This window comes from Echiichthys vipera (genome assembly GCF_963691815.1).
Source record: "Echiichthys vipera genome assembly, chromosome: 12".
NCBI lineage: Eukaryota > Metazoa > Chordata > Actinopteri > Perciformes > Trachinidae > Echiichthys > Echiichthys vipera.
In genome coordinates this window covers 18,245,853-18,265,190 of record NC_139837.1, presented here as the reverse complement: position 1 = coordinate 18,265,190, position 19,338 = coordinate 18,245,853, and the positions used below count along the sequence as shown (strand labels likewise).

Genomic DNA, 19,338 nt, shown 5'->3' with positions numbered 1-19,338 from the left:
CCTGTAGGAATGTGTGTCGGCGTAGTCGCTCCCCCTCATGCTGCTGTCTAATGAGCTTGTGAAGGAGAAGAGCAGCAAGCATGGACGTGGAAGACTTTCCTCCCCCGCCTCCTGAAAGTAAAGTCAACAAATCTCTGTCACTCGCACATAAAATTCCCTTTGTCCTTGAATTCACAGAGCAAGATTAAAAAACTTAGTAGACAAAGTTATATATAAATGGGCCGGTTAGCTCAGTTGGTTAGAGCGTGGTGCTAATAACGCCAAGGTCGCGGGTTCGATCCCCGTACGGGCCACTTATTTGGAGTTCCAAGATTTGGGATAGTTAATAGTGACATAATACAGAGCAAATTCATTGACCTAAGACTTTAGGAGATATTGCTAGATGTTTCTAAAATCTGATTTAAATGAGAAAATAATCTTCAGATTAGGCAACACAGAAAGAAAACTGTTCAGTTGCAGCCCTAGGTTGAAACTTTACACAGTTCACAGTTGACATTAAAACATCAACAGAGAACAAAGATTTTGAGATGTTATTGGCGGAAATGGAAAGATTACAGTGTTAAACCAGTAGTATCACCTGTTACTTGTGTAGGTCAACATATGGTAACATCACTTCCTGGAAGGGCTGGTGAAGCTGGACAGTATGAGTAAACAACAGAGATTCCTCTCCTCTGCTTCTCCACCGCTATGGAGCGTGTGGGCAGAGGAAAAGTGGGAGTAAGGAGGGTAAAATGTGCTGTGCTGCTGTGAATACCAGACAATGTGCCTCAGTATTAGGCTGAATACTGCTGCAGCAGCATGGATAGACACACACACACACACACACACACACACACACACACACACACACACACACACACACACACACACACACACACACACACACACACACACAGCCTCCGGGGATAGACACAGGCTAGAGAAATGCTTCGTCTCCAGCTGGCCACTCACTTGCTTTGTTGCCAGGGCGATGCTGGAGCAGATCGTAACCCGGTGACTCATTAGAGCAGACCATTATGTGGCGGAGTGGAGATAGGCCCACAGAACAAAATCCATATTGTAATTATGAATTGACAATGGGTTCCTCAGCGTTCGCGTTCGCTTGTGCGTGTGTGCGTTTGTGTGTGTGTACAGATGTGTACTTTCACTGTAAGGTCAACATCCAGCACAGTCTCTATAATTAATCTGCAGACATGCATAGCTGCAGATGTACTATTGAATGGCCAGTTGTGACTCGTCATCTGGCCAAATCCAATCAAATCAGGTCCTGTTCTATTCTGGCAAAGTCAAGTGTATCACATTGACACCACAGAGAGAGGATCTGAGTGCATATTGGGGCAATTATTGACATATGAATGTAGTCTTGGAGTACCATTGACTGTTAGCCAGCTAGTTGTGCCTAGTGTGCGACAACATTCATTATTACACAGATGGAAAAAGACAGATAGCATCTCTGTTTCCAGGTTTGCTCTTTGCACCCCTCTATTCATGCAGCGTTAGTCATGGGTGCAGATGGACATAGGGTCGCAATGTTGACCTGGAGCATTAGTCACAGCCCGTTCCTTCACACACTGACTACAGGGTGGAACAACTACCTGTCAAAGCCTGAGGGAATCGTACTAGTGATTTAGAGCTGTGTGCGTTGCTGTGAGGGACTTCAAAGTGTCTGGCATTGCTACAGGGACTGTTTCTTTGAGTTAAGATTTACTTGGTCACTTTCAGTGGACCGCTCAGGCCTGGAGGCAAAACAAAGCATGTTGCAACAGTGAACGTGGTTCTTTTGATGGTAACCGTGTGTTAAGAATTACCTTATCAGCTGAACTTAAAATCGCCAAATACATGTTAAGTTGTCTGGGTCTGGCAGGAAGGATATTGGAAATGATTGACTATTGATATCTGTTTTAGGAAAGCTTTCTGGAAGATTCACACTGACGCTTTACTCAATCTGCAACTAAGAAGTGGCTCGCGGAAGAGGTCAAAATGCCGAAACCCGGGATCGAACCAGGGACCTTTAGATCTTCAGTCTAACGCTCTCCCAACTGAGCTATTTCGGCTGTATGACTTCACATGCACAGGAGATCCGATTGTCGTGGAAACAACCTGCACAAACATGGACTTTTCTGTTTTCTTTGGGAACACAGGATATGAGAGTAGGACTTTTACACTGTGAGTCAATACAATCAAGCTGTGAGAACTGAGGAAAGTGCTCACAGAGATTCTGCGGTATGCATGCGAGTCAAACTGTGACCAGAAAGTAACATTCAAAAATGTTAAGGAGACCTTAAATGTTGGCTCTCTACAGGAAAATGAGCAACACTTTAGAGCTGAAGAGTTGATCGATGGAATTCGGAGTTCCTTCCATTCAGGCTCTGTGGTTGTGACTCATTTTGTCCTTCTGTGAACCCTGCTTAAATAATTACCTAATTTGTTCCACAACATTGAATTCAGGTTGAACATTTTGGATGCTCTCTCTTTTCTTTTTTTCCACTGCACCACTGAACGAATCCTAAAATACTGTCTTTACACACTCAGCTCTTGGGGCCAAAACATGAAGCCATCACATGAAAGTGGAGCCTTTGCATTACTAATCCTTTTACTTGCTCTTTACTAAGCTTCACTGACTCAGGCTCACACTATTCGACAGATCAGAAATAATGCAATACTCAGACTGTACTACTCACTGAGGGGAGTATCAGCTCTCTTTCCTGCTAGCCTAATTGCAGTGTGGAAACTGGAAAGACATTTGTTGTTCCCTTCCTGTCTGCTGCCAAGTCAGTGCTCTGATGTGAATGTGACGCCTTTTGAACACTAACTATATCTTGTAGCTCGCTGCCCTAGTTTGTTTTTGCTATAAAGTAGAGCAGCTGATGTGTTCTTTTGGTGAAAAGCCTTGATGTAAAAAAAGTCTGTAAGAAAACATGCCGGTATAGTAGACCCCACCCTTAATTATACGACTGTATATGGCTCAGTCTTTTAACTTTAACAACCCAAGGACTAAAACTGCCACCCAGAGTGCATCTGCAGGCAGTCTCTCAGGGAGTCTGAGTGAAACAATGTGATTATTTTGTTAAATTCTAGTTAAATTTAACTTGAGTTCAGCCAAATTCTGAAAAGCATGCAGTGTGGTATGGTGACCCTGCCTGTCATCCCAAGATAATCTGTATGGTATTTTTATACACATACACACACACACACACACACACACACACACACACATATATATATATATATATATATATATATATATATATATATATATATATATACATACAACGGTAGGCTTTATCAACTTGACTGTTGCAGCAGATAAACAGCTCACAACATATATATTTACACATATTTGCCCAAAGACAAGTGCTGCCTGTTGGTACTGCTGTAACCACACTCTTATCCAATTGGGTTGGGTGAAAAAGAAAAGCTCATTCTATGGGTAACTAGCTTTGGACCCAGAGGGTCACTGGTTTGATTCCCTGAACACACCAAAGTTTGGAGTAATAGAGCAGTAATATAAATCTTCTCATGCTAAGTTGTGATGGTATTCTAGCTCAGTATTGTGAATTTTCTGGGAATTAATTTGAGATACAGTTTATGAATGGAATGACTGTATTGTAATAGCTGTTTTTACCAATCCAGTGAATTAAATACTTTGTAAAATTGCAATATTGCCTCCAATGTCATCATATAACCAGATATATTAAAGGGAAAGTTATCTCAGTCGAAAGTTTCCCAACTCTTTATCATCTAATGGTATTAGGGGTGGGCATTTCAAGCAAAAACCTCACTGGGAACTACAGTATATGACCATTCTTCGTAGATTGAATATCATCAGACCACCTGACTCTTTTATCTGATATTCTCTGGATCAGCAATGTAATCCAGTACTGTATCTCTCTGAACCATAACTCTGTTTTCAGTGTTGGCAGACAACGGCCCCTTTGCCGATGAAGATGAGGGGGAAGCCTTCGACTTTGATGACAGTGATGATGATATCCCTGAGGCTGACCGCCCATCCCCTGCACCTCCAACTCCTCTAGCCCCCAGCAACAAGGATCAGAGTCAAGACACAACGCTGGCCAGTCACCCTGAAAGCCATCTCCCCTGCCCTGACCTCCCCGCACCTTCCATCACATCTGACACCGCTCCATCATCAGCAGACACAACAGTTGCCACAAGGAGATCCTCCACAGCAGGTGGAGCAACAGCAGAAGGAGAGGGGACATCTGCTGCTCATGGGATTGATGACACAGAGGCAGATTTACCACCACCTCCACCCCCTCTTGATGGTGATGATGCAGAAACAGGTTTGCAAAGTGTTGACATTTTATTGTTGGCTCTAGGGGAAGAAGTATTACAAAGGTCTATATCTTCTTATTTGAGCCCAGTTTAACCTCTCCTCAGAGCAGATGTCCCTCCGTGCTACAGTTGTGTTCGATAATTAGTTGGCTGTAAATAATGCTTTGAATATGTCTGATAATCAGAAATTCTCTACATTCTCCTGTCATGTTTGTGTATATTATCTGGTTACTCAGCTCTGGCTAAAGTGGGGCAGTCTGTCTCTTTCATATCACCTTGTATCTCTGGCTGCCTGGTCCTGGAGGTTGTCTGGCTTTTATCACTGAAAGCTGTGACAGCAGCAGCAGGCAGGGCTAGTAATGTTACTTATTCTCATGAACTCCTTCATTCTGCAGTATTGTAGGAGAAATTGTGTCAACACTGCACTACCCCTTCAGCTTTTAACCTAATATAGCATGCAGGATTTGAACAAATTTGTATTTATATCAGGAAAAACCTCCATTGGCTGAGTTCAGTAGAGTAAAGTTGTATAGAAGTTGTATTAAAGTGAACAAAATCATCTTGAGAAGCAGAGCATTTATTGTTGTATGGAAGTAGATGAAAATGACAGCAATGCAAGCTTTATCAAGATACGATATTAGATTAATTTTTTGGACTTTTTGTTACCAAGCTCATTCAGACGTTTAAATAAAAAAACATCTATTCTTTTGTAATAGAAATAATAAATACAAAGTGGTAAAATCAAAATAAAGGAGCATCTTAAAGATGACGATATGTATAAGTATTTTCACTTTGCATCAATGAAATTTGGTCATTGATCATTCAATTGATATATTGATCCAGATTAATGTATTGGTACACACTTAAAGCCTATGCTCAGTCATCAAAAATGTAAATGAATAATAATAATAATAATAATACCATGTATTAAAATGGCGTATACATTGTAAGTCATTATTCTTTTGACTAATTTTGGCAGCAACAAATATTGCTTCGGTAGAACTCCATAGCTGTTTACGTCAGTTGGTCAAGGAAGTAATGATGATGCCACAGTTCTGGTTCACATTCCGTCTAACCATAATGATATAGTTGGTTGGCCATTTTCCAAACTACAACTCTCAACAACATAACGAAAGTGGTTCCTCTCTCATTAGGAAAATTATTACATCATTGTGTCTATCACACAATGATGATTTTTACACACCATCCCATAGAGTTGTCAAATAAGTTTATTAATTATTGTATAATTACAAATAAGCTGATCATGTATTCCTGTATTATGTATTTCAAAATCTTATGATCCATCATCTTTCCTTCAACAGGCAGGGAGGGCCAGGATGAATCCATCAATGACCCTCACACTCCACAGGCTGTCCCCAGGACCTGCTCCAAGGGCAAAGTCAACCCCTACTCTGTGATTGACATCACTCCTCTCCAACTGCAGCAGCTTGAGCAGCAGCATGGGCCCTCCTCTTCTGCCTCCTCACCAATTGAGCCAAAGGAACAGGAGGGAGAATCCCAGGATATCCACACCAGCCCCGTTGGCATCACTTCAGGATACTCAGTCCCAGTTCCCTGTGGCTATGCAACCCCCTCTGGCGTACCACTTATCACACCAACTTACACCACACCCGTCATTATTCGACACCTCTCCATGGATGAGGATGGTAAAGTAGAGCCTGCAGAAGGGAAATTTTGAAAACACATGCACACAATTATTATTATTAATAAAATAATAACGAGGTAGATTAGATCTAGACCGATGTTTATTTAAAACATTCAAAACAACAGAACATTTCTTACTGTGCTCAAACCTAGAGTTACAAGGCTATGACACGTGAATGCTGTCCTTTCTTCTTTCCCTTGTTTTTCCTAAAGCCTTGCCACAAGGAAGTAGGGACTAAATTTAGCCCTCCCAAAGATCTGTGTTGGCTGTGAGGATTTTCCGGTTTCACTAAAATGTAGCAGTAGCTGAGTCCAAGCCTGTGGCCTGGCAAACTGAGAAGTCTGATTACACTGTAATTACCTTAACCAAGGTCACACCAGATTGAAATACTCAGATGTTTTAGTAAAAGAGTTTCTACATAGTCCACACAGTGACTTTCCAAAATGATCCACTTTTGCAGTGTTGTTATCTGAGAGTTCTGACCATGATAAACAAATCAAGGACATTTTGCTACAGTTATCACGTTTGCCATGACATGTTCCTAGCAAAACAGAGGGTTTATCTTATTTTAGAGTTTTAATTAGGTACACGTGTCAAGTGAAATTTATGGAAGCACATTTATAAGAAAGTATCATCTTGACTAAGGTTGGACTAGAGAGTCTATGAGGCATAGACCCCTCAGTGACACCTGGTGGCATATGAAAAAAAGTTGCAACCGTTTCTTATCTTGGAATTGGGAGGTCATGCTTGACATGCAGTGTGCTGATTTCTGAAACAACTTTATTGATGATATATGTTTTTCTAAAAAATACTTTAGAAATATCACAAGAACTGTTGGACCTAAAAACAGTAATGTGATGTATTGTAATGTATTTTCTTTGTAATGTTTTCTCCCTTTCCTCCTTCAGTCACTGTGGTTGGGACGGGCAACACCTCTGTTGACAGGTATGTGGCATACTATACTAGAGCATGTCTATACCAGTCATTTAGTACATTTAGGGCTATATCTTAAGATAGGGATGCAATTTATATTCCCTACTTTAGTTACTTTTTAAGTAATTATTAATGACCCATGTCATTTTATTATAAATGACTGCTACCCTAATTTAAGTGGTAATTGGCAGATTAATATATTGCTGTATTAATACAGAAAAATAATTTCTTGTTTTTTATGTTATCCTGACAATGAAAATTGTTATAGATTATTATATATATTATATATTTGTTTATAGAGTTATGATTTTTTTTCTTTGCATTTTTTCTCAAGTGTTTTCAGCGAAGAGTATCCAGCTATTAGAGAAGAGGATGCTTTGGCTAAATGGGCATCCGATCCTGCCAACACTGCATGGATGGAAAGTAAGGAATGATATTAACAACCATTGCAAATTTAGTAGAGATGCATGTATAACTTCCATGGAAAGAATACTGCTGTTGTTTCAGTTCTCTGTACTTGCCTCTGCACACAGTGCATGACTTCAGTGTGCTATAATCTTTTTTTCTGGGCTGGACCGCAGCAATGGCGAGGCCATCCCTATGAATGCCAAAGTCTCACTGAGTCCCTGACTCTGTCACTGACAGAGTCTTTCTGTCACTGAGTGATAAAGTTAAACCATTGGTCAAAGAGAGCGATGAAGTCAGTCAAGTTGGAGCTTCCCTAATGCCCATTGCTCTTTCAAAATGAATCAGCCTGAAAGTCAGTTGGTAACGTCTTTGCCTCTGCTGTTGCCAGTTAATCAGCTGATTCATTTCCCCTACACGCTGTTGATCTGGTACTCCTGACTGTAGTTTGTGTCACTGCGTTGAGTCAAAACTCAGATGAGATAGACTTCTCAAAAAACAGAAAGGGGTACACCTTGTGAATAAAAGATAAAAATCATCCTTACGACAGAATCTTCTGAAAGCACAGCTTCTAAAAGACACAGGCAGAGCAGAGTGAAATCTCAGCAAGCAACATCAGTCCAAAGCAATGTCTGGAAAATTGTTCAAATGAACCATGGAGATCCAAGAGACGGCTAGCTTGGTCATAGTACATATTCACTAGTATAGAACATAGGGCCTTATTGCTGTATTTACTTTCTTGCCTCCTACCCAGACACATCTGACCAATAAGTGGAGTGAACGTTTCCACATGGTTTGTAGTGATGCACTTGGTTTGCTTGAATTCTTCTCTGTGTGAAAAGAAACCGAACCAGGGGAAAACTGCTCCCAAAGTTATTACTTTATCAACTAAGTGGGACCAGAGAAAACATAACCAGCCATATACAAAGTTTCAACCTGGTCTCTTCTTTCTTTTTGACACCACTGAATTCCTAGACACTTCCTTCCCTGTTGTTTTGAGGAAGCAGACCCTTCTACATTGCATCCTGTTTCTGGAGTGAACTTCTTAGCTATGTTATGTGAGAAATCTTACATTAGTTATTGTAAGCGCTTCTTTGTATGCATCAGATCCAGATGAGGTGATTTACGATGACGTGCCCAGAGAGAACTCTGACTCCAACACAGGTTTGTGAAATTAATTTTTCATTCCTGCATTTCACAAACGTAGTAGTTTAACTCCTGTCTGTAGCTATTAGCCCGTCAGCACTGCTCACTTTCACTTTTAATATCCTAATTTCTTTTGTCAAAAACTGTGATATTTGATTTATTCGTTAAGGCAGTGTCATGAAAATATGATTCTAATGTTGAATGTTCTGATATTATAGTATAGTATAATATTTACTTTTGTGTAGCTTATGATTTCAGTGAAGTAGCTTTTACCGCTCATTGTGTTGTGTGTTAACATGATCACATAATGATATTAGCACACTTTTGTTCTCAGCAGTATAAACTTTACAAAGACAGTAAATATTTCGAGGCTATTCTATTTAAGTGCACTATATTGGGTTTATCTGCAAAAACAACATACAAGTTTATGTGACAAACCTTTGATTGAAGAACCCTACAAATTGTTCTGTGTCATTTTCTAAACTATAGTATTTCTGATTACATTTCTTTGTCTGTCCTGTTTTTCTCATATAGATCCAGATGAGATGATCTATGATGACGTGGAACTTGGCGAGGAGGGTGGCTGCAACAGCTCCCTTGACAACGGCTGGAGCTCTAGCGAGTTTGAAAGCTATGACGAGGCCAGTGATGGGGAAGGTCGCCCTGAGAATGGCCTGCCCCATGCCTTCATGAGAGGAAAGCCACCCCAGAGGAAAACCCATGTATGTATTACAATCACCCTCCCATTTCTTTGTCAGCAATACATCCAAAAAACAACTCTCGTCTCAGTATCACGCTACATCTGATGGTGGGCGGAAGTAATGCAATGACAGCAGCTGATGAAGCAGCATTCCTTTTTTTTGTAATTTGCATTTTTTTTGTAGTAATTTGTAATTAGTAAGAGGGCTTGTGTCTAATCATTTTACCCTCCACATATCCAGTTATAGATCGGATATATTTGTTTATATGAAGTTGTAGTTTAAATTTCTTGGTTGAAACAAATCATCTTATTGTGCTTATTTTTAACCTTTCTTCAAATTATTTGATCAGTATTTTAATTATGTACAGTCCTGATGTGCATTTGAAGTGGACTCAACTGTTTATTTGCTTCTGCAGACCTGAGAGAGATTACTCTGATTTACAGTCAGCTAACTGCACTCTTTAATGTTTTGAATTATGGTTTTGAGAACCTTGTTTTCAGTGTACCATGGTCAGTAGTCTTTTGAAATTGAATCAAATTTCAATGGCATTTGAAATAAGTGAGTGAAAAAATGGACCCCGATGTTTTGAAAGCTATTTTATTTATTTTTTTATTCTGCATTTTGTACCTTTATGTGTTGAGTGGATAAAAAGTAATTTTCATATACATGTAAATGCTTGCAACTATTGTCAAATTTGTCATAATGAAGGAAATGATCAGAAAAATAAAATAACAAACGAATATAAACAAAAGGCTATAAAATGTGGCTATAGACAATTCAGCCAGACAGTCTATTGGTACTGTTATAGTTTAATAATTCATTTGAATCAGATCTTAGAGATGCAACTTAAGAATTCATTTTCTAATATTTGTGCAAGTGCCGTATTTCATTGGCCCCAAACACTGCCCATGAACGTCAGATTAAGAGGAGACATACCCTCTGGAAAAGTGCATTTCAGTTTAAATGGTGAATGGTAAAAATATAATTTTTGAAGAGGACAGAGTCAGCAGTCCAGCAACACACATACCAAGATCAAAGTGAGTTTGCTGTAAATCTAAGGTGTAAAGTCATTACAAAACCATAACCAGTAACGCCTGCTTTGCTTTTGTTTAGCTCTCTCAAGATCTGACACGCTTGAAAGAACACTATGAGAAAAAGATGAAAGATCTAATGGCAAATACAGTGGGAACGGTAGAGCTGCAGCAGTTAAAACAGAAACACGAGCAGAAGGTAAACTACCTGAGGCTCACCTTGCCTGTCTGTGCTAGACAAAGTAGTCCCAACTCTTAACTCTCAGTCTAGCTAACCACTCTGGGTGTCTCTCATGACTGGGTAGCTTGATCCTGCTCCAATGTGAATGACTTGTGGTGGTGGTACTGGTGATGGGTTTGCATACAATTAATTTGCCTCTATGTCTGCTGCACTTACCTGTCTTATTATGATTAATATATATTCACAGTTTTTAAATTCTACACTAAACTGATCAGCAATTGAGTTTTATTTTTTTTTATCATTCAAGGTAGTAAAGACTGTTGCATATTGTAACAGAAAATATATGTTGCATCTGTTTTACACAATCTGTCATTTATCTTCATCCCTACTCTAACACTGTTCCTGTCCTGCTTGGCTTAGTCCAGTAACTGTTCAGCCATAGGTGTAGACAATGTAAACTAAACTTCAACTTGGATTGAAATTTTTCGACCGTGGAATATATTACTCTGCTAATTTCGCGGCTTTAGTAGTGTTTTTTGTCTCATCAAAGATGCAAAAGCTGGTGAAGGCAGCTAAGGATGGGACCAAAGATGGGCTTGAGAAAACCAAAGCTGCAGTAAAGAAAGGACGCTCTTTCATCAAAACCAAGTCATTCTGTCACGGTATGTGATTTTTCTACATAAACAGCAATCCCTTTAGCTTCCCCATTAGCTCTTCTGTTAGTGTTAAATCATTGTTAATGTGAAAGTTTCAGTATTTTAGGGCAACATAGATTTGCCATAAAAGCATTTTTCTGTCTCTTCAGCATATGGCTTGTTAATTTCATTGAAATATTTTGCATTCGGTGCTTTACTCGCTCTCTCTTTTTACTATTTCAGAGAGGAAGTCAGCCTGTTTTGAGGATGAGGAGTCTGAACTCTTCATTGAGGTGGACTGTTTCAATGTTGAGCCGGTGCTGTGTCCAGCCCCAGAGGGTCTTTCACAGCAACAGGTAATGAATCACCTTACCCTCAAACTTTCATCCCAATTTATGTAACTCTTTACTGTGGTGATTTTCAGTTAAAGAAATTCAAATGCCTGAAGAACAGTCATATTTTTCTTCTACAGCTGGTGAGAAGATGTATATTGGGATCTATACTGGAGAGTGAGAAGAACTATCTTGATGCACTGAAAAGGATATTAGAGGTATGCAAGTGAGACCGCAGTGATTACCAAATCCGCTTTGAAATGTCTGTTATTAAAGTTCACATTATCTGCTTTATCAGCAATATGAGAAGCCCCTGTCCCAGATTGAGCCGAGGCTGTTGAGTGACAGGAAACTGAAGATGACCTTCTATCGTGTGCGCGAGATCCTGCAGTGCCACTTCCTGTTCCAGATCGCTCTGGCGAGCCGCGTTGCTGAGTGGGACAGCCTGGAGATGATTGGGGATGTCTTTGTTGCATCGGTAAGCTGTGGCTGTAAAAATATTTTTAAAAATAGGATGCATCTCTCGGTCACATATTTTGAAAACGAATGCACCTGCTAGCCAGAATAAGACCTTTAAGACACTTGGTAGGGGTGTTCAAGCAAACACCACCGCCTCTCTTACAGGGGTCGCCGAAATCAACACACAATAAATGTTTTGTAGTTGCTTTAAACTAAAATCTCTACACTTTTTGTGTAAGGACATTTGACTAAAATGAGTCTCTGAATAAACCTCTGAATACAAAACTGTTACAGGATCAATAAGTTCCTGCAAGTGGTTAATGTGTTTAAACATCTGTGTTTCTCAACAGTTCTCAAAGTCGATGGTGCTGGATGCCTACAGCGAATATGTGAACAACTTCAGCACTGCAATGGCGGTGGTAAGGAAGACTTGCGCCTCCAAACCTGGCTTCCTGGAATTCCTCAAGGTTTGAGAAAACCGCGTATGTTAAACTAACACTTAAACTGGAACGACAAGTGTGGTAATAGTGTCATGAATATTGTTCTTGCATAGGGAACTAATGTTTTCTTTTGTTATTTTTTTTGTCACATTGTTTTATTGTTGTGCATTTCAGGATTTACTGTTACCGTTTTAACCATTCATTAAGTGAAATTCTTACTGTTCTTCAGAAGAGAGGTCATTACCAGGCAGAATCATTACCTCACAAAAATGAAAAATTATTCTACTTAAAAGTACATGAATTAGCCTTTAAAAAACAACTCAGTACCCTGCTATTATGCTTTTTATTCCTATTCCACTTTCACTTGTGTCCTTTTAAAATCTTTAGACTGGTTCCTCACTACACTTCAGTAACCTGTCTTCTCACCTACAGCATCGTCAGGAGACCAGCTGTGACCGAATGACTTTATATGGTCTGATGATGAAACCTATCCAGAGATTCCCACAGTTCATTTTGCTCCTCCAGGTATGATGAATTCTTATTTTAAGCGTGGTATCAGTAAACTGCAGTAAACAGAAGACAGTGTGAAATATATATTCACCAGCAGAGGGAGTGCTATACACATTAATCAAGGCAGTTTGTTTTTCACAGTGCTTACTTCAAGGGGAGACAAGGGAAATGCTCCAAGGGGAAATGGTTTCCTCAGATCCCTTTTGATCCTGCCCTGGCATATTTACTTTTCCTGTGCCTCTTGCAGAAAACCTCAGAAAAAATATAGGACACCGGGTTGCTTTCTTTTTTAAGTATAAATGTGTTTCACAGCAGCTGATTGACAGCATTTGTTCTATTATTAAAACCTCATCAGTCATGAGAATGTATGCTATATAGATATAAAAAACATGGATGACAGTGCCTATTTGCTAGTAGTAGATTATTACTCTAGATATGTAGAAGCGCACGTCGGACCAATAAAGTCCAGAGATATATTTGTTCATCTGAAGACACACTGTCATACATAAGTGACAATGGCCCACAGTTCTGTGGAAATGAAATGAAGGAGTTTGCACGGCTTACCCTCAGAGTAACGCAAAGGCAGAGCACGCTGTCTAAACTGTTAAGAACTTGCTTGAAAAGGCCCTGTTGGGCCTTATTGGCATACAGAGCCACACCTCTGAGTAATGACTATGGCCCTGCCCAGCTACTCATGGGACGGCGCCTTCACACCACATTGACTTCACTTCTGGAGAGGTTGCAGCCAGCTCTCCCAGACATGCAAACACTTCAGCACAAGGAGAGGATGAAAAGCTAGATGGATGCAGAATGTTTCATACTTGAGACCATGTTTGGATCCCAGATGTAAAAGCAACAGGCACAGTAACATCCACATAACGTGGTCAGTGGACCATTTGGGACACTCGGGAAGAATTGCCACCATTTTGTGCCTATCTCAGCGCCAGAATCTCAGGGTGAGAGTCATGAGCATCTGCCGTAATTGGAAGATCCTGAAGAGACAGGTTCAGGGACTCTGACGCTAGCAAAAAAATCTGCTTATTAGCGTGAGAATGAAGTCAGGCTGAGAAATTATAAATATTACAGAGACCTATGAGACTGAAAAAAAAGAGAAATTCATATGGTGTGTACATGTATGCTGTGTATATGGTTTATGGATGGAAGTTTATGGAGACTTTTTGACTTCAGTGTGTTAATTTAATTGAATGGAAGCCACAGCTATGGTCAGTGTGGATAATCAACAAATGACTAATGTATGACTTCTCTGTTCATCTCATCAGGACATGCTGAAGAACACACCAGTGGGTCATGCGGACCGTCTGCCCCTGCAGATGGCCCTGACTGAACTGGAGACATTGGCAGAGAAGCTCAATGAAAAGAAGAGGGAAGCCGACCAGCGCTGCGAGATCCGTCACATTGCAAAGGCCATGAACGAACGCTACCTCAACAAGGTCTGCCCACTACTCAGTGTGTGGTCCCTGTCATGCATGTTTGTAGTTTGAATCATACAGTATGAAGCTGTGACTTGAATGTGGTTATATGCTGATTGTGAGAGTGGTTAGAGATGATGATGCACTCATTGCTCAGCCAGTGTGAAAATTGTTGGCTGATGTTTGATTCTTTTAGCATATGCTGTGGCATTTCTCTCTGTCCCATTGTGGGCGGCCATCACGCACTTGAGCTCCACATTTTCTCAAGTATTCTCTGTCTGAATAGCATATTTTTAGTGCATGGCTTTGCACAAAAGCACTCAATACCAGCTTTCCCCTAATTATTTGTCAGCCACCCACTCGGGCATCTGCGCAGCTCCGAGAAGTAAGCATGTGTTTTCAGGATTGCCTACATGGATGGGGCAGATGACTTTTGTTCCTTGTGGCCTTTAATTGCTGTTATCACTGTCGATGGCCATTTATTATATGATACCCAAAGTGGTTGGTTTCACAGTAGAGAATGACAGGAAACATGGGGGAAGAAAGAGTGAGATCACATGTGACAAAGGTTTCCGGCCTGACTAAATTTTGGAAGTTACATGCTCCAGGACACCCTTGATATCCAGAGTTTAAAAAACATTGACTGAAATGCATCAGGATTGTTTTCTTGTGTAAATCAACAAAGTCTTGTGATTGACGTGGATGCTCTTGGGTGTCTGTATGGTTTACATTCCTTCTCGGAGCTCAGTGTTGCTAGCCAAGTACCTACTCTGTGTTAACATAGTATCACTTTGCCTTATCATCCCTATCCATAAGCTTCTGAGTAATGGCAGCCGCTACCTGATCCGCTCGGACGACATGGTGGAGACGGTCTACAATGAGCGTGGTGAAATAATCAAAACCAAGGAACGACGCCTCTTCCTGCTCAATGATGTTCTCATGTGTGCCACGCCCAATATCCGGTGAGGGGAATGCGAACCAGACTTGTTTTTAATCTATCCCTTAATACGCACCTTCTCTTGTTAGGTAACTAGGATTTCTCTTGTGTAGTGAAAGATGGTAAGCACTGTACGTATCTGGTGTCTTTGGGTTTCCTTTTTCCACTCTGAGTCTGTAGGTTTGGTCCCATTATGTACCCACGTTGGCTTGCTATTTAGCCAAGAGTGATGTAGAGCCTCTTTCCTGGGTTTCAACATGTTGGTCGCCACATACTCCCTCTGGGAAACAAGTGCTGACTTTTACAAAAAAAATGTTATTCTAGATGAGTGACAAACATGGCATACATATGTCTCCTCCACTGCACTAATGTTATTTTTTCTCTTTTCTACCTTCACCTTTTCTTCATTCACGACAATTTCTGGCATTTCTGCCACATGACCACAATCTCTTTCTGCTCTGTCCAGGTGTCAGGATGGCGGTGGGAGTGGCAGCGGCAATGCGCCACTCGATCAGAAGTTCCTTCTAAAGTGGAGCGTGCCTTTGAGCTTCGTGGAAGTGCTAGAGTTTGGATCCAGCGAGGACATGGCCAACAACAGCCGCTACCAAACATCCCATTCTGGGGAGAAGGTGGTCATCAACGCTAAACCAAGTATGAACCAAAGTGTCACATTCTGTTATTATGAATCAGCAGTCCGGTCTGTCACAAAGGTACGATAGATCAACTAGCTGAGTTGTTAGATAGTACAAAGTAGGCCATGTGGATTTGAGCCTCTGGGATATAGGAGTCAGCACTTGGTGATCAGTTAACTGCTTGTGCTTGATGAAGGTTGATGAAGTGCTCTGTGGTGATTAATTGTTAATATCTCTATGCTTGTGCTGGACTCTTTACTGTTTAACCTGGAGATGAGCGGCTGTCTAGGAGTTTTAAAGTACTGCTCCCTAAACGAATTTCTGCAACAATTTGAGTTTCATGTTTTTACTTAATAATATTATGAATACGTAGAGGAAAATCATTTTTTGATGGACAGTCACAGACATTTCTAAAATGGTGTCAGTCCTGCACAAACCATCTAGCCGCTGAGTGTGTATTTTTTCCTTCTGCAATCCTCTGGTCTGTTGGCTGCCAAGTCCAATGATTTCAGTATTTCCACTGGGTTCACCCTCGTCGCAGACAGCTGCTCAGCCACTTTAAATGGCCCAGATCCGACACACAAGAGGCATAATGAAGTGTATATTTTTGTGGTCTCAGCACTGCAGTTTTTATTCTAGGATTTAGATTTTTGTGTGTATGTGTCTGTGCTGGGGTAGTACACATTGCTGGGCTGGTGAGGGCTTTGACATCGTATTATCCCTGTTCTGTCAAAGGTTATCATGTATGTATTCAAGCTAAGGTCAAAGGCTCACTTTCTCAGTCAGTTGCCACTGCTAGTGAGCTAGAATTTCACTCACTCTTCGCTCAGCACCATCAATCTCTCCATCTCCCTCTAATCTAACGTCTGCGGTACAGTTACATAATGTTCAGTCTTTTGCAGCCAGGTGTTACAGTGTCACATTTATCTTTTAATAAATCCTGTGGTGGTTTTTATGTGTTGTAGCATACAGTCCACCTGTCATGTTTGATTACTTAACTTTTCCGCTCTTCCACAGCTTTAACATTGGTTTATTTTATCTCACCCTAATCCCTTTACTTCCACTTAAAGCCACACTTGGTGGACTATCTATTGCACTGAGCTCCTGCCATGCCACCTGCCTTCCTTATTATACTTCAGTGAGCTATTTGAAAAGTCCAACAGTTGCATGAGTGTATGTAACAGATGGCAGAAACAGTCCTGAGTAGCATCTGCTGTGACTGTAGGGTTTTCCTAGGGCAGACAGGTTCACAGCCGCATCTTAACCTGATGTGATCATACAAGAGTATGCACACTCGCCTCATAGGCCTGAGGAAGGACTGTATGGGTCTTGGATATATTGTTTTGTTCTTACAAATAGCAGTTTATTCCATTAGATGTTGTGAAAGTTCATCTTGAGATTTGATTTGACTACATTGCTTTAAAAAAGTGTCATTGCATAGAATTAATTCCTTTGACAGGACTAAATTAACATATTAGTCGACAATAACTTGCTGACTTTCATTCAGTTCCCTCACTCTGATTTAGTTATTCCTCAATCCCTAACCAACTTAAGCTCTGCGTGTGCTTTGGGAAGTGGAAACAATTGTTTCACAGTCAACTGTGTGCAGCTAAAAGCAGCTCAGTGACCAGCCTGCTAGAAGACAATGAAAAGACTCTCCCGCGTATGATGTCACCTCTTTCGTGGCTCTCTGCTTAGTTCAACTCTTTTCTACACTTCATAGCAATGAGACCACCATGCAGCCTGTTCATTTCAAGTTCATTTTTCCTGCTGCTTAGAGTGAGTATGTAATTTGTAGATATATTGTTTGTTTTTTGGAAGTGTGTACTTGCTGGGATGACTGCCGTGTTTTCTACCATGCTGCTAGGGCTGTTTTGTTAGAAAACTCGTGGCATTTGGCTCTCTCACAATGAGCCATTCAGGCAGTTGGGCCCGAGTTGAAATTAGTTACACAGTACCCGTTTTTTGTATGGGAATAGTCAATTCAGTTGTGCCCTATTATTTGTACTGTCAAATACAGATAATATACATCAAAAGAGGGAGGCGATATACTGTAAGGCAAGCTCAGACACAAATAACAGGGCTTGTTACTAACAGAGAGGCAAATAAATAACTTGCATTCAAACTACCTGTTGGATTTAAACTAAATCCATGCACAGGAATATTGCAAAACATGCAGTTAGATCGCTTCTCTGTGTTTGAACAATGCTTATATGAAGTGATATTAAAATGATAGTTCTGATTTTTCGAAATGGGGGTGTATGAGGTACTTATCCATAGTTACCTACAGTAGATGACGGTCTGCACGGCCCCTGTTCAGAGAAGCAGTCAGGAGTCCCGACATGGAAGCTCAGCAATGTACTGCTACGGGGGCAGCAAATAAACATTTTTAGAAACCTCTCAACAGAGCAACCTGACTCCATTGATAAAAACAGTAATTTTCCCTCACAGAACATGGTAGTTGCTTGTCTACTGCTGCCCCGATCGGTTTGTTTGTTCGTTAGTTTTGTTAGTTCCTAACCCTTTGTAGACCATCAATTCCAGTGTTCTGTGAGGTAAAATTCCTGTTTTTGTCAATGGAGTGTGGTAGCTTGGACAAGAGCATAGATAAAAGCTTCACTTACCTTTGCATAAACTAAAAGGGGCTGTCTGAAGGCAAGGTATAGCTGGGAAAAAGTCTGACACTTTAACTGAGATTTTTTTTTAGCTGGCTAAAATACGTTTAGCTGCTGCCCCTGTCCACAGTACATTTCTCCCCCCTCGTGCCTTTCCTCCTGCCTGATTCTTCAAACTGGAGATCGCTGAACCTGCTTCAAAAAAATCAGAACTATCCCTTTAAGTAGTCTTAGGTTGTGAACTGTTGTAGTTGCACCTTCTCCCTGTGTGACACATCATAGGGCAAACATGACAGGTTTGTTCAGCATTTCTGCCCTGACCTGAAGTCAACCCCCTGTGCTGAGACAGACGTTCATAAAGAATTGCACACAGCTCCATCAGAGAAGGTAACGGAAAAAAAAAACAATCATGGTCACAAAACACACTTGAACAATAACTGTCTCACTTGATCTTATTAATGGCTTAAGTAAATAAACATGTCCTCTAGATGTATTGAAATTCTATGAATGAATACAACAAGAAGCCGTGGACCATGAAAACATCACTGAAATCCCAAACCCATATATACTACTGTAGGCCTGCTGTGTTCTGTGTGTGCTACCGTGTGTTGGGGTGCTCATGCATGTGTGAGGACAACAAAGCATTTCTGTGTCTGTGAGCAGCCTCTTGTGTACAAACTCAGAGGGAGACATTTTTGAGTAACTCTCCCAGAGACCACCTACAAATGCGTATTCTGGCGAGGCACAAACGGTGGTAAAGTGTCCCCTGAATGCTCAGTCAGCGAGAACTTCGGGAGAGGACTGGACTGGGTTGCCATGGAGTTGGAGCACCATGCAGATTCCGTGACTATTGTAGAAGTAGACGAGGAGGAGGAGAAGGAAGGAAAAGGGAGAATAGAAAGTAGAATGGCAGAAGCAAACAGTCATTTTGGTGCCATAGACTCTGTTGCAGTTTAACTGTTTGTTCACCGATACACACTCTCAACGGTAAT

At 40.8% G+C, this 19,338-nt stretch overlaps 1 protein-coding gene across 3 annotated transcripts in view; it reads left to right on the top strand.

Annotated features, from left to right (window-relative positions):
* Positions 1-19,338, top strand: part of arhgef10 (Rho guanine nucleotide exchange factor (GEF) 10) — a 52,532-nt gene that overhangs the window by 8,288 nt on the left and 24,906 nt on the right. For 2 of the 3 annotated variants that reach the window (XM_083923593.1, XM_083923594.1), the window contains exons 2-18: positions 8-117; positions 3,915-4,301; positions 5,616-5,960; positions 6,868-6,904; positions 7,227-7,315; positions 8,405-8,461; positions 8,978-9,165; positions 10,258-10,374; positions 10,907-11,018; positions 11,235-11,347; positions 11,464-11,541; positions 11,622-11,801; positions 12,133-12,249; positions 12,655-12,747; positions 14,013-14,183; positions 14,979-15,124; positions 15,566-15,750. In XM_083923593.1, the coding sequence (XP_083779719.1) occupies positions 81-117; positions 3,915-4,301; positions 5,616-5,960; positions 6,868-6,904; positions 7,227-7,315; positions 8,405-8,461; positions 8,978-9,165; positions 10,258-10,374; positions 10,907-11,018; positions 11,235-11,347; positions 11,464-11,541; positions 11,622-11,801; positions 12,133-12,249; positions 12,655-12,747; positions 14,013-14,183; positions 14,979-15,124; positions 15,566-15,750 (2,452 nt within the window). In that variant the 5' untranslated portion in view covers positions 8-80. The remainder of the gene's footprint in view (positions 1-7; positions 118-3,914; positions 4,302-5,615; positions 5,961-6,867; positions 6,905-7,226; positions 7,316-8,404; positions 8,462-8,977; positions 9,166-10,257; positions 10,375-10,906; positions 11,019-11,234; positions 11,348-11,463; positions 11,542-11,621; positions 11,802-12,132; positions 12,250-12,654; positions 12,748-14,012; positions 14,184-14,978; positions 15,125-15,565; positions 15,751-19,338) is intronic. The other variant, XM_083923595.1, reaches the window with a different exon arrangement.